Source organism: Stomoxys calcitrans, chromosome 2 (genome assembly GCF_963082655.1).
Source record: "Stomoxys calcitrans chromosome 2, idStoCalc2.1, whole genome shotgun sequence".
NCBI lineage: Eukaryota > Metazoa > Arthropoda > Insecta > Diptera > Muscidae > Stomoxys > Stomoxys calcitrans.
Window position 1 is genome coordinate 89,713,089 of NC_081553.1, and position 13,659 is coordinate 89,726,747.

Here is a 13,659-nt window from a genome sequence, read left to right on the forward strand (position 1 = left end):
AATTGAGCGAATGTCGACACATTCTTAATGGCAAGGACAAATGGGCGTTGCATGGAAAATCGAATGGAAAGTTTACGCATTGGATTCCTTAATGCCCAACTGGTGCTGAATAAATTTAAAAGGAGCATGAAAAACTTAATTCATGACTTAATTATTGCAACTGAACGGGAGATGGAAATTAGATGGTAGCATTTAATTGCACACAGGATTTTCTAATATCCTTAAGTACCTTATGATTGTATCGATAATCCTTTGAAAATTTCTTTAAATAGACATTCCTCTGTCTTCAATTGAGAACATAACTGGTTTTTCCATTCCAACCAGTATTCAACTACTTCATGATTAAATTATTCATGCCTTAGAGTATGATGGCACTACAATCAATTGTAGTTACCTTAAAATCAAATCATAGTTATCAAACATTCTTAAAATCCTCTTCAGTATTTCAAAAATTTGCTTTAGTCATATCCTCTGGAGCTCTATCGTCCTTTACTACCGAAAAGTATAAATTCAATTGAATTTCTTTTGATGATGCTGATGATGATGAGGGCCATCATCACCAGCCCATCATCACTATACACATTATTTAAACGATTGAAGTTCTGAGTGATGGCCATGGTAATGAATTTTGAATAAGCTCTTCTTCGACACGATAAGCGGATTGTTTGTGCATGGGAGTGTGTGGCCATTTCCAGTTATATCCTTTTACTTACCCCATTGAAATTGAGATTTGTCGGTGTGCAAGGATACCACCGGTATACCTGGCACTATTATTGCCGGCAATGTACGGGAACGCAACAGTGGTGGTGGGACTTTGCCACGTCCTGGTCGTCCTTGTTGATTGTTGAGTGCAGCATTTAGGGCTTGAGCTCTGCAAAGAATAAGGAAAAGCAGAACAAATGTTATTAAAGTTTATGAAGGAATAATGCAGGTTGAGTTGAAATGGAGTATTTAGTGTTTAAAGAAGAAAAATTTGAAGTAAGGGTCTAATAAGAATTCGATGCCCTATGTTCACACTATTGGTCTCATTTATTTTGTAACACATTTAATTTACTCCAATTGCAAACAAAGGACATACATATATAAATATATATAATAAGAATTCAAGAAATGTAATTTGTATACAAAAACAAGCTGGCCCTGTGTGCTACGTTTAAAATTTTTGTATTCGGCTCTCAAATACCTTTCGTTTGAGTCCCATATTGTCCCGTTCAGTACATGTCCATTTGATCTCAAACTTTTAAATGAGTTTCGTATTCTGCACTCAAGTACCTTTCGTTTGAATCCCACAATGTCCTGATAGGCCTACATGTCCGTTTGGGGTTGGTTTTTGGATTGGGGCGGGCCTCCGTGTGGCTTGATCTCAAATTTTTATATAAGTTTCGTATTCTAATTCCAATTGCCTTTCATTTCATACCCATTTTGCCTTAATCGGTAAATATGTAATTTTCGGGTGGTTTTGGGGGGTAGGGCGGGCCCCCCGAAACCTGAGAATGAATTTTATATCAAGTTCGTATCATAACCATATTGTGCCAATCGGTAAACATGTCCTTTTGGTTGAGTTTTGAGGTAGGGCGTCCCCACGGTTATTTGACCCCAAAGTTTTATACCCAGTTATAAACCCAGTTTTTGGGTTACCATAAAGTTGGCATACAAATTTTCAATTAAATCGATGCACCCATCTTCGAGATCTGGCATTTTTGAAAAATTGAGGTTAAGGGGAGGGTCCGTCCCCTCTCGCTGATATCACAAAATTAAGTACCCTATTTTCACAGGGGGGGCTAAACTCTACCAACTGTGAAAATTTCATAAAAATCGCTTAAGCGGATTTTAAGTCTATTCTGATCAAACAAACAAAACGCAACATATTAATTTTTATATATGGAAGACTAGCTAGACAGGACCCGCTCCTCTGCGCCTTCGTTCACTCTTTTATTTTATCTGAGCCCTATACTGGCGCAGTCGGGAAATAAGACTTGCTTGGGGATGATGGTACGGTCTTTCAGATATTTCGCCCTAATGTGGATATCATAAAAGTGCTCTACTCCCAAATATTTTTCATTTGAGACTTATATCGTTATGGTCGCCCCATAACGATATAAGTCCCCCATGACCGCTATGGGGGTGTTTTTGGGGGTGAGTTGGACTCCCATGTATCAGGATCGTGCTCTAGGCTAAATATTGTCATTATTTATTTAAATTTCCATTTGGCGGTCTTTGGAGGTAGATAGGCCCCCCTAGATATCCCACCCTAATTAAAGATACTAACCAAACCAAATTTCGCTTAAATCGGCCCTTTTCGAGATCTGGCGTTTTTGAAAATAGGTTCAGGGGAGGGTCCGTAAGAGAAGGGCCCATTAATTGAAATAGCCAAACCCTTTGTCCCGAATGTAGATATCAGATTCATACTCTACTCCCAAAATCCACATTTCCAGGTGCTTTAGTCGGTATATATTTGTGGTTTAGGAGAAGCTCATGAGGTGACGCATCCCTGAAACACTTTGCTATAAAACAGATATCAGAGTTGAGTCTCTTTTTCTCATAGTCCACAAATATGTCCAGTTTATGGGGTATGTAAGGTGAGCGACCACACACGCGCCTCAGACATGAAGGAATTATTTAAATATCTTTTATTTGATATCCATATTATCCCAACTGGGTAAGTATGTACTGCTGGGGGGTTTTGGGTAGTGGGGAGACCCCTCAGACACCAAGGAATAAATATTCATGTCAGATTTTTTATTCTACTTTTAAATACCTTTCATTTGATACCCATATTGCCCAAAGCGGTAAAAGTATCCTGTTGGGAGGTGTTTTTGGGTGTGGTGGGCCCTCCGTCACATAGGGTGACATTTGTATGCCAAGTTCGTACTCTACTCTAAAATACCTTTCATTTGATACCCATATTGTCCAAACCAGTCAACATGGACGTTTGGGTGGGGCGTCCCCGCAGGTTATTTTATCCCAAAGTATACCAATTTTGTGTTTTTGGGTTATTATAAGGCGTCATAAAACATTTTTCTTAAATTGGTCCACTGTCGAAGACTTTCCCTTTAAGTCCCAAATTGTCCCAATCGACCTATAATCGAATCGAATCCCTAATAAATTTTATACCCTTTTTGTGATTTTGGGCATACATATCCGTTTTGGGATTGGGGAGGTCCAGTAGACACTTTGGATCAAATTTTTATATCAGATCCGTACTCTACTTCCAATTGCCATTTATTTGATACCCACATTGTCCCAATCGGTAAATATGACATTTTTGTAATGTTTTTTTTTGGGGTGGGACCCCACGAATGTAAAATTTTTGTATCAAGTTGTACTCCACTCTTAAATACCTTTATTTTCCCAATCGGCAAACATGTCCGTTTGGATGTTTTTTTTTGGTGGAGCACCCCCCCCCCAGGTTGTTTGAATCCAAAGTTTTATACCAATTTTGTGTTTTTAGGTTACCATAAGGCGTCATAAAAAATTTTGCTTAAATCGGTGCACTCATCTCCTATTTAAGGTCTTGGGCTCATGAAGAGCGCATTAACTATCCGATTTCGAAGCATGGCCAAAAAATATCAGAAAAAATTTTCAACGGCGGGTATTCCCTCCTAATGCTGGGCACAGTTGCGAGGTACTATACCGTATGAAAAAACGGTGTGACAGCGATGTAAAAATCTTCTCCCCAAGAGGTGTCGCAGTGCGGCAAGCCGTTCCTACTCGGCTTTAAAAAGGAGGACCCTTATCACTGAGTTTAAACTTGAATCGGACAGCACTCTTTGATATGTGAGAAGTTTGCTCCTGTTACTGAATGGAATGTTCATGTGCAAAATTCGCATTTTACTATCCGATTTCATTGAAATTTGGCACAGTGAACTAGTTAGGCTTTTGGACATTCGTGTCCTATACGACTGTTCGTGACTTTACTATACAATTTTGGACGTCCGTACCCTACCCTGTCTGTATTTGGGTATAGGTGCCATATATACCGATTTCCCGATTTCAGGTCTTGGGCCCATAAAAGGCGCATTTATTACCCGACTTCGTTAAAATTTGGCACAGTGAGCTGTTTCAGGCCTTCCGACATCGTCGTTCAATTTGGCCCCCATTGCTCTATATTTTGATATAGTTTGGACCAATCGGAACATATTTCCATATAGCTGATATGGGTTCAGAAATGAACAATTTTACTAGATTTTGACATTTTGACGCATTTATAATCCGATTTCGCTGAAATTTGACACAGTGACTTATGTTAGGCTTTTCGACATTCATGTCGTATATGGTTCATATCGGTCTATATTTGGATATGGCTACCAAAAAGACCAAGACAAAATGTGGTTTACATGTATACCCGAGATGGTGGGTATCCAAAGTTCGGCCTGGGCGAACTTAACGCTTTTTTACTTGTTAGTTGGTGGCATAGGTGTGTGTCCATAGCGACATGGGGCGGATTAGTATCCGCACCCTCTTTTCAAGCTAATAGGAAGATTGGGAGAAAATGTTTCAGTTTATAGCAAGTTATCCAGCGAATACCGAAAGATATTCTAATTAAACTGCATACAGTTTGGACTCTGCTGAACTCAACTCCTCTTTACTTGCTCAATCCTTATTAGGTTCATGTTAAAGTATTTTCAGCAATTTGATCGTGTTTTTCTTATGCTTTTTCCTCACAAACCATAAATTTTCGTTTTACAAGGTGTTGTTGCTTTGCTTTTTTTCTAACACCAACTAATCCCCCCTATTCAGAGAGTGTCAAAGTGTTTGGTCAACATTTCACAAATCCATAAATTGTCTGAAGTGAATAAACGTCAAGCCATTGTAAAGCCAGGACATGGATGAAAGCCTTTAATGGTTATTATTTAATTTTCATAACATTGAAATTAAATGGTGTGCCAGTTAAACGGATTAAAATTTAAATTCAAATGTTTTAAAGAAATTTATTTTTTTGTGAATTCTTATAAATAAATAATTTGATTTAGTTGGAAAACTAAATGATGCAATATTTGCAATATGAGTAATTGGAAAATATTTCCAAAAACATTCAGTTCATGGGTTCTTTTTGTTAGCTTCTATGTAGTTTTCATATCCTTTGCCATTGTAGCCATATATGTATGTGTATGTGTGTGTGTACGAGTGTTTGTATGTTCATATCACTGCACATAATTGTTAAGGGATTTGAGTGTGATAATATTTGAAATGAATTGCCGTTGACAAATTAATTGAATTGTTGTCAAAGTTCAATTATAAAAAATTAAATTAAATGTTTAAAATATTTTGCCAGCTTTTGCAGCACTTTTATGAAATTGAGGATAAGTGATTATATTAAACTATTGCTAATTGCAATTGGGGTAAGTTAAGTGATTTTGGTAGGGTTAGATTACTGCTACTGAAAATGTCTTAAAACTAGTTTAGCTTTAGTTAGGAAAGAGTTATGCCAATAAGTATTTCATACATAAAGTGGGCGAATGAAACGAGTTAATCATATTCGTATATGATCATGTTTTAGATAGAAAATTGGCTTGTCAAAAGTCAGCAATTCTATACAGCTTCAAACTTGAAATAAAAAGTTGTGTGCCAAACCGGGTCTGCTCCGCTGCGCCGTCTATAACCCTCTAATATCTTTTTAGGATGGTGACACTTCGTCCTGAAAGTGGATATCGAATTCATGCCATTGTGACGCTAAACGCCTACGTTCAAATCCTGGAGGAACATCGGACAAAATTTAAAGCGGTGGTTATCCCCTCTTAATGCTGGTGACATTTGCGAGGTATCATACCATGCATGGTCATGTAAAAAATTCCCCCCAAATAGGTGTCGTACTCGGCTATAAAAAAGGTCCCTTATCATTGATAAACTGAACTTAAATTGGAAAGCACTCATTGATGTGTGAGAAATTTGTCCCTGCTCGGTTGCTGGGCAAATTTTTACTCTACTTCCAAATGATTTTCTTTTGAGTCCTATATTACCATATGAGTAAATATTTCTGGTTTAGGGGGTATTTAGGGGGTGGTCACTTGGGCATTGAAGTAAATATAAGAAGCACTACTATCAAAAACATTTCATATGAGTCACTTAATGGGATGATCGGAAAATAAGTTGGTGGGGGTGGGCCCCAAGGCATTTGTACCGAAAATGTTTTTATTAATTTTCCGAAAATCAGTCAATTTCCACTCTAAGTAGCTTTAATATAACGGGAAGGTATTTTGGGTTGGGGCGGCTCCCCAAACACATGGTTCTAGATTGTCGTGATTGGTCTATATATCCATATGGCGGGTTTTGGGCGGCACCTGAGGCAACCGACCCCAACAATAGAAACCCAGTTTTGATTTTGGTGACTGTGAGAGTGCTAAGTTCGGCCGAGTCGAATCTTGGGAACCCACCACCATGGATTCTGCTAAAATATGGGAGCTATATCTAGTTATAGACCGCATTGAACCGTACTTGGCGGACTTGTTGAGAGTCATAACAGAACACCATATATGCAAAATTTCAGCCAAATCGGATAAAAATCACGGCTTGTAAGGGCTCAATAAGTCAAATCAAGAGATCGGTTTATATGGGAGCTATATCATGTTCTTGACCGAAACCATACTTGGCACAGTTGGTGGAAGTCAACATAGAACACTATGTGCAGAATTTCAGCCAAATCGGAAAAAAATTGGGGCTCCATTGGCTCAAGAAGTCAAATCAAGAGATCGGTTTGTATGGGAGCTACATCAGGTTATAAACCGATTTAGGCTGTGCTTGGCTCTGTTGTTGGGAGTCATAACAGAATAATATGTGCAAAATTTCAGGCAAGTCGGATGATAATTGAGGCTTCCAGAGGCTCAAGAAATCAAATCGGGAGTTCGGTTTATATGGGAGCTATATCAGGTTATAAACCGATTTGGACCGAACTTCAGACAGTTGTTGGAAGTCATAACAGAACACCACATGCAAAATTTCAGGCAAAAATTGAGGCCTCCAGGGACTCTGGAAGTCAATCGGGAGATCGGTTTATATGGGAGCTGTACCAGGTTATAAACCGATTTGAATGGTACTTGGCTCTGTTGTTGGGAGTCATAACCGAATACTTTTGGTTTTGGGTGGCGTTTTTGGGGTAAGAGGGAGGGTCCGCCACCTTCCGATATTTAAAATTTATATAGCCTATGTTTCCTTTCACAAAAACCTACCTATGAAAATTTTAAGAAAATCGGTTCAGCAGTTTTTGATTCTACGGAATAAACAAACAAACTGAGTCTCATATAGCCATGATGGGTCATATGCCCATTTGGGGCGTTTTTGGGGGGGGGGTTGGGGTGACCTTCAACACATCGAACTGATTTTGTATGCCAGATTCGAAATCTACTCCCGAATTCCTTTCATTTGAGCCCCATATATGATAGGGACGTTCAATTTGTCTGCTTTTCGAAGTTTTGTGGTTAGGCGTCCTGGGTACTTGGACCCAATTGTTAATACCATATTCGTATTCTACTCTTCAATACCCTTCATTTGATATCCATATTGTCCTTATCGGTCCACTTTTGATTTTGGGTGGTGTTTCTTGGAGGGAGTGTCCGCCCTCCGATATTAACAAATTATAAAGCCTATTCCTTCTTCCTGACTATTTTCGTACTCTAGTTCTGAATATCTTTCATTTGAGTCCCATATTGTCATGCTCGTCCAATAAACATATTTAAGGGGTTTTGGGGCTGATGCGGCCCCCTAGATACTTGGACCCAACATTCATTATGAAATTCGTACTCTATTCTTGAATACCTTTTATTTGAGCGCCATATTGTCCTGATCGGTCCACATTCATTTTTGGGTAGTCTTTTAGGTGTAAGGGGGAGGGTCCGCCCCCTCCCAATATCAAAAAATTATATAGCCTATGTTTCCTTCCAGACCAACCTACACAATCTGTGAAAATTTCAAGGTAATCGGTTCAGATGTTTTTGACTCTATACGGAACAAACAAACAAACACAAATTCATTTTTATACCCTCCACCATAGGATGAGGGTATACTAATTTCGTCATTGTGTTTGTAACACCTCCAAATATGCGTCTAAGACCCCATAAAGTATATATATTCTTGATCGTCATGTCATTTTAAGTCAATCTAGCCATGTCCGTCCGTCCGTCTGCCTGTCTCGAAAGCACGCTAACTTTCGAAGGAGTTAAGTTAGCCGCTTGAAATTTTGCACAAATACTTCCTATTGGTGTAGGTCAGTTGGGATTGTAAATGAGCCAAATCGGTCCATGTTTTGACAAAGCGGCCATGTAAACCGATCATGGGTTTTGAATTCTTGAGCTTTTAGAGGGCTCAGATTGGACTGAAATTTTGCATGAAGTGTTCTGTTATGACTTCCAACAACTGTGCCTAATACGGCTCAAATCGGTGATATAGCTCTCATATAAACCGATCTCCCGATTTGACTTTTTGAGCCCCTGGAAGCCGCAATTTTTGTTCGATTTAGTTGGAATCTATCACGTAGTGTTCTGTTATGATTTACAACAACTGTACCAAATACGGTTCAAATCGGTCGGGAACCTGATATAGCTCTCATATTAACCGATCTCCCGATTTGACTTCTTGAGCCCCTGGAAGCCGCAATTTTTGTCCGATTTGGCTGAAATTTTGCACGTAGTGTTTTGTTATGACTTCCACCAGCTGTGTTTAGTACAGTCCAAATCGGTTTTTAACCAAATATAGCTTCTTTATAAACCGATCTCCCGATTTGACTTCTTGAGCCCTTATAAGCCTTTGTGTGATTAGGCTGAAATTTTGCACGCAGTGTTTTGTTTTGCCTTCGAACAACTATGCCAAGTACAATCCGATTCGGTCTATAACCGGATATAGCTCCCATATAAACCGATCTCCTGATTTGACTTCTTGAGTCCTTACAAGCCGCAGTTTTTGTCCGATTTGTCTGAAATTTTGCTTATAGTAATCTGTTGTGACTTCCAAGAACTGTGCCAAGTATGGTTTTAATCGGTCTATAACCTGATATAGCTCCCATACAAACCGATCTCCCTATTTGAATTCTTGAGCCTTTACAAGCCGCCATTTTTTGTCCGATTTGGCTGAAATTTTGTTCCGTTATGACTTCCAATAACGGTCCAAATCAAACTATTACTCCCGTGTGAGCCGGTTTCTCATTCATCCTCGTTCGGTTTCTAGAAGCTTTAATTTTTGCTGACTTGACAGAAGTTTGGTATGTAAATTTATGCCCCTTCAACTGAATTTATTTTGTTTAAATCCATGGTGGTGGGTTCCCAAGATTCCTCCCGGCCGAACTTTGCACGCTTTTACTTGCTTTTTTTTAATTTTATATTTAAATTTGTTTTAATTTAATTTTTTTGGAATTTTCCTGGAGGAATTCCTCTACTCTAGGGACCTGTTTTCTATTATCCTATTTAGCATTTAATTAAAATAGGAAATAAATAAATTAATTTCATTATTTCTTTCCTATGATTTGTATGTGGCAATTCCCCAGAGAATTGCTTTAAACGTGCAAATCTGTATACTACATGAACAAAAACAAAAAAAAAAAAAAAAACTGAACTAAAATGTTTTGTCTACCGTTCTCCCACTTAGATTAAATTCCCCTCACACATGTGAACGGGGAGTCACATACACTCGCCAATTAAACAATAGCAGAATTATAAAACAATAGTGGGGAATAAAAGAGGAGAAACAGAGAAATGAAACTAAATGTCTGCAGGCGCCAATATTTGCTTGCTCATTCGTTCACACATACAAATGGCACAAACACACACATACTCCTGCTAATCAACTTATCGAGGAAATCCCGTATCCCACACATGCCTCCGCTCACCATCTTATCGATTTTAGAAAACAAAATATGAAAATCTACCAATTGGTTAGGATTTGGGCATTGTAGCGGTCCCGGGTGGCGTATGATTAGTGCATATAAACTTTAATTGAACTGACCATAAAGTATACGCACGGGTGGCATGCTTTGTCATGGCATGCCATGAGAGTGAATTGCAAGAATTGTAGCATTTTACCTTAAAAACACAGTTAGTTGTCTGCTGGTATAAAGTTCAATTGAAAATATGATAAAATATGAATTATATAACATAGCTCCAAGTAAAATAACAAGGATATAAAAAATGGTCGTAAAAATATCTAAAAAAATGTTTGGCAAAGTTTTAATAAATTTTTAACAAGAAAACGTCTTTGTTATCATACGGTAAATGGAAACCAAAATAAATGAAATCGTATCCATAAATTTGATTTCGCATAGTTTGGGATATTCTCAGTGTTTTTGTCTAATGCGAATCTACCAAATACACATTGGACAGAATGACTGAGAACTGCGCTGCGATGTTAAACCACAAAAGACTGTCTGCCTGTTCAGGAGGAAGACAAAGGTGTGCCAAACAGACCGATTTCAATATCTGACAATGTCAAAATTCAGGAACGATCTTGGGCAGGATATTGAATTGGAGGTGTCACGTTCGGGATCGTACCAAAAAGGCGCACTATTAGACGAACCGAAGGCTCACAATAATGCCTGAATCCGAGGATAGTTCACTGTCGTGATAAGATCAATATTTGCTTGCCCCTCAGTAGCTTGGTGGACTGCGAAGGAGAAAAAGTGCGACGTAAGGATAATACAACAGGCTCAGAGAGCATGTTGTTTTGGCATAGGCGGAGCGATGAGCACGACGCCCACTGGGGCACTGGCGACTAACTAGATATCCGACCCATTGACATATAGATCAAGTATGCAGCAATGAGACTTAAGGCGATGGGAGAATGGATAGAGGATAGGAGCAGTTCATACCATCAAAGTATAGTCGAGGCGACGATAGAAAATCTGGAAGGAATGAAAGAGGCTTCCGATCGGATACCTGAGATGACACTTGATGTCGAGTGCGGTGCATGGCTGCGAGCGGCACAGCCTTGGATTAACGGAACTCTGGTATTGTCATCTGGAAGTTCGGGCGATGACGTCGAGTGTGAAAATCTTTACGGACAGTAAACTGACCATCAGGGCAATAACAACCTGGAAGATAAGGTCACGAATGAAAGAGTAGCTGATTTGGCGATGAAGACCATAGGACTGTCGTTAATAAATCTGGTTAGTCCGAAGCTTTTCGGGGCAACGTAGACCGTGTTAAAGGGCGTTGGTAACGCACCCATATACTACGCTGCAAAACGGTCGGTGGGACGATGTGAGAAAACGAGGCTATTTCTAAAACGAAGTAGGAAGGAGATAAGCATAGCTATCGGGACACTTCGAGATCACATATGCAGAATAGGTGCGGCTAGTGATATCATGTGTAGGGAATGTGGGGAAGATGATGAGACACAATACTAGACATGAACCGACTTAGGCGCGTTGTATGGAATTCCTAACTTAGGATTTTTATACCCACCACCATAAGATGGGGTATATTAATCTAGTCATTTCGTTTGTTACACCTCGATATAAATTTTACTTTTGATCCCGATAAACAAAATACAAAATATTAACAGTTAATGATAAGCCGTGTCGTCACGACGTTCAGATTTGGTTGTAGAGCTTTAGATCCTAGCACAAAATTGGCAAACTAAGAACACATTCACATGAAACTTATTATAAAAGCACAAACTGTACTATGCATCACTACTGAGGCTGTGATAAAATGTATAGTCTGCATTCCCTTCCTGTGCTGATAGCTCGTCTGTCGGTTTTATACCCACCATCCAAGGATGGAGGTATATTCATTTTGTCATTCCGGATTTTGACGAAAGGTGATTTACGTATATACCCGAGGTGGTGGGTATCCAAAGTTCGACTTGGCCGAACTTAACACCGTTTTACTTGTTTAAAATTTTTTTTTTTTACCTAATCGTCACAAAATTTTGCACATATCATTTTTTTACCGCAAAGACAAACGCTATGAGTTTTGTTAAAAAATGGGAAAGAGATGTGCACCCATTATCCTGTGTCTTCTCCTCGCACGACAATGCTCGATCGTCTCCAACTTCTATTCGACATTGCAGATCTTGCTGAAATCTGCCCCTCCCTGCACCTAACTCGACCTCAAGCACCTGACATTGCAATGACTAGTTAGGACTCTTATTAGTAGTCTTAAGACATGGTTTCTCAGGCCTTTCGACATACTATAACCTATAGCACTAGCCCATGCTTCATGTCCCATCGTAGATGGCGTCCACCTCTTGATGGGGTCTTATAGCAAGATCTGCGGCAATCAGTGATCCATTCCTGGCCAGCTTTTCTGCCGCTTCGTTCCCTGCCATACCATGATGGCCTGAGGTCCAACAGAGCCTTACAGCTTTTCCCCTTGTTCGAAGATGCTCTTAGCATCTTCTAAACAGTTTCAACCTCATGCGGTCCGACGCCAGAGCCTTTAGCGCCGCCTAACTGTCCAGACTCACCAAACTCACTCAGGCTACTATGATACCACAAAAGTGATAGAACCAACATCTGATGGAAATCGAAATCACGTGCTCCGCATTGATAATCCGTGAACGTTACCAACTAGACTACCAGGGCCATCTTGGTGCCAGATAGTTTGAGACATTTCTCAGTCTATCTGACGCTTCTATAATATCCAGAATGGAACTGTAGCCCTAACCTTCCTTCTTCAACATGCCAAATTACCTCAGCCTTAGTGTAACTTAGGCAGCACTGTTGTTAATATAGGCCCCAAAAGCTTGCATATTCAGCATCACTTTAAACCCTGTCTGCGGAGTGGATCTTAACGTTCCTATGAATCCAACGCAACTTTCCAGCTGAGCCTTACAGCTTTTCCCCTTATTCAAAGATGCTCTTTGCATCTTCTAACCAGTTTCAACCTTATGCGGTCCGACGCCAGAGCCTTTAGCGAAGCCTGACTGTCCAGACTCACCAAATCTCACTTAGAATACCACAAAAGCGATAGACCAAACATCTGATGGAAATCGAAATCACGTGCTCCGCACTGATAATCCGTGAACGTTACCAACTAGGCTATCAGGGCCATCTTGGTGCCAGATAGTTTGAGACATTCCTCAGTCTATCTGCCGCATCTATACTATCCAGAGTGGAACTGTAGCCCTACCCTTCCTTCTTCATCATGCCAAATTACCTCAGCCTGTTGTAAATATAGACCCCAAAAGCTTGCATATCCAGCATCGCTTCAAACCCTGCCTGCGGTGTGGATCTTAACGTTCCTATGAATCTAACGCAACTTTCCAGCTGAGCCTTACAGCTTTTCCCCTTATTCGAAGATGCTCTTTGCATCTTCTAAACAATTTCAACCTCGTGCGGTTCGACGCCAGAGCCTTTAGCGCCGCCTAACTGTCCTGACTCACTAAACTCACTCAGGCTACTATGATACCACAAAAGCGATGGACCCAACATCTGATGGAAATCGAAATCACATGCTCCGCACTGATAATCCGTGAACGTTACCAACTAGCCTACCAGGGCCATCTTGGTGCCAGATAGTCTGAGACATTCCTCAGTCTACCCGCCGCATCTATTCTATCCAGAATGGAACTGTAGCCCTACCGTTCCTTCTCCATCATGCCAAATTACCTCATCCTTAGTGTAACCTAGGTAGCACTGTTGTTAATACAGACCCCAAAAGCTTGCATATCCAGCATTGCCTCACGCCCTGCCTGCCAAAGCAACTCTACATATATAACAGCACTGGTCTCACA

At 40.0% G+C, this 13,659-nt stretch overlaps 1 protein-coding gene across 1 annotated transcript in view; it reads right to left on the minus strand.

Moving 5' to 3' along the window:
• The window catches only part of LOC106080525 (AF4/FMR2 family member lilli), an 83,058-nt gene that overhangs the window by 31,889 nt on the left and 37,510 nt on the right, over positions 1 to 13,659 (minus strand). Inside the window, exon 2 of the mRNA XM_059361529.1 lies at positions 714 to 871. Coding sequence (XP_059217512.1) covers positions 714 to 871 — 158 coding nt within the window. The remainder of the gene's footprint in view (positions 1 to 713; positions 872 to 13,659) is intronic.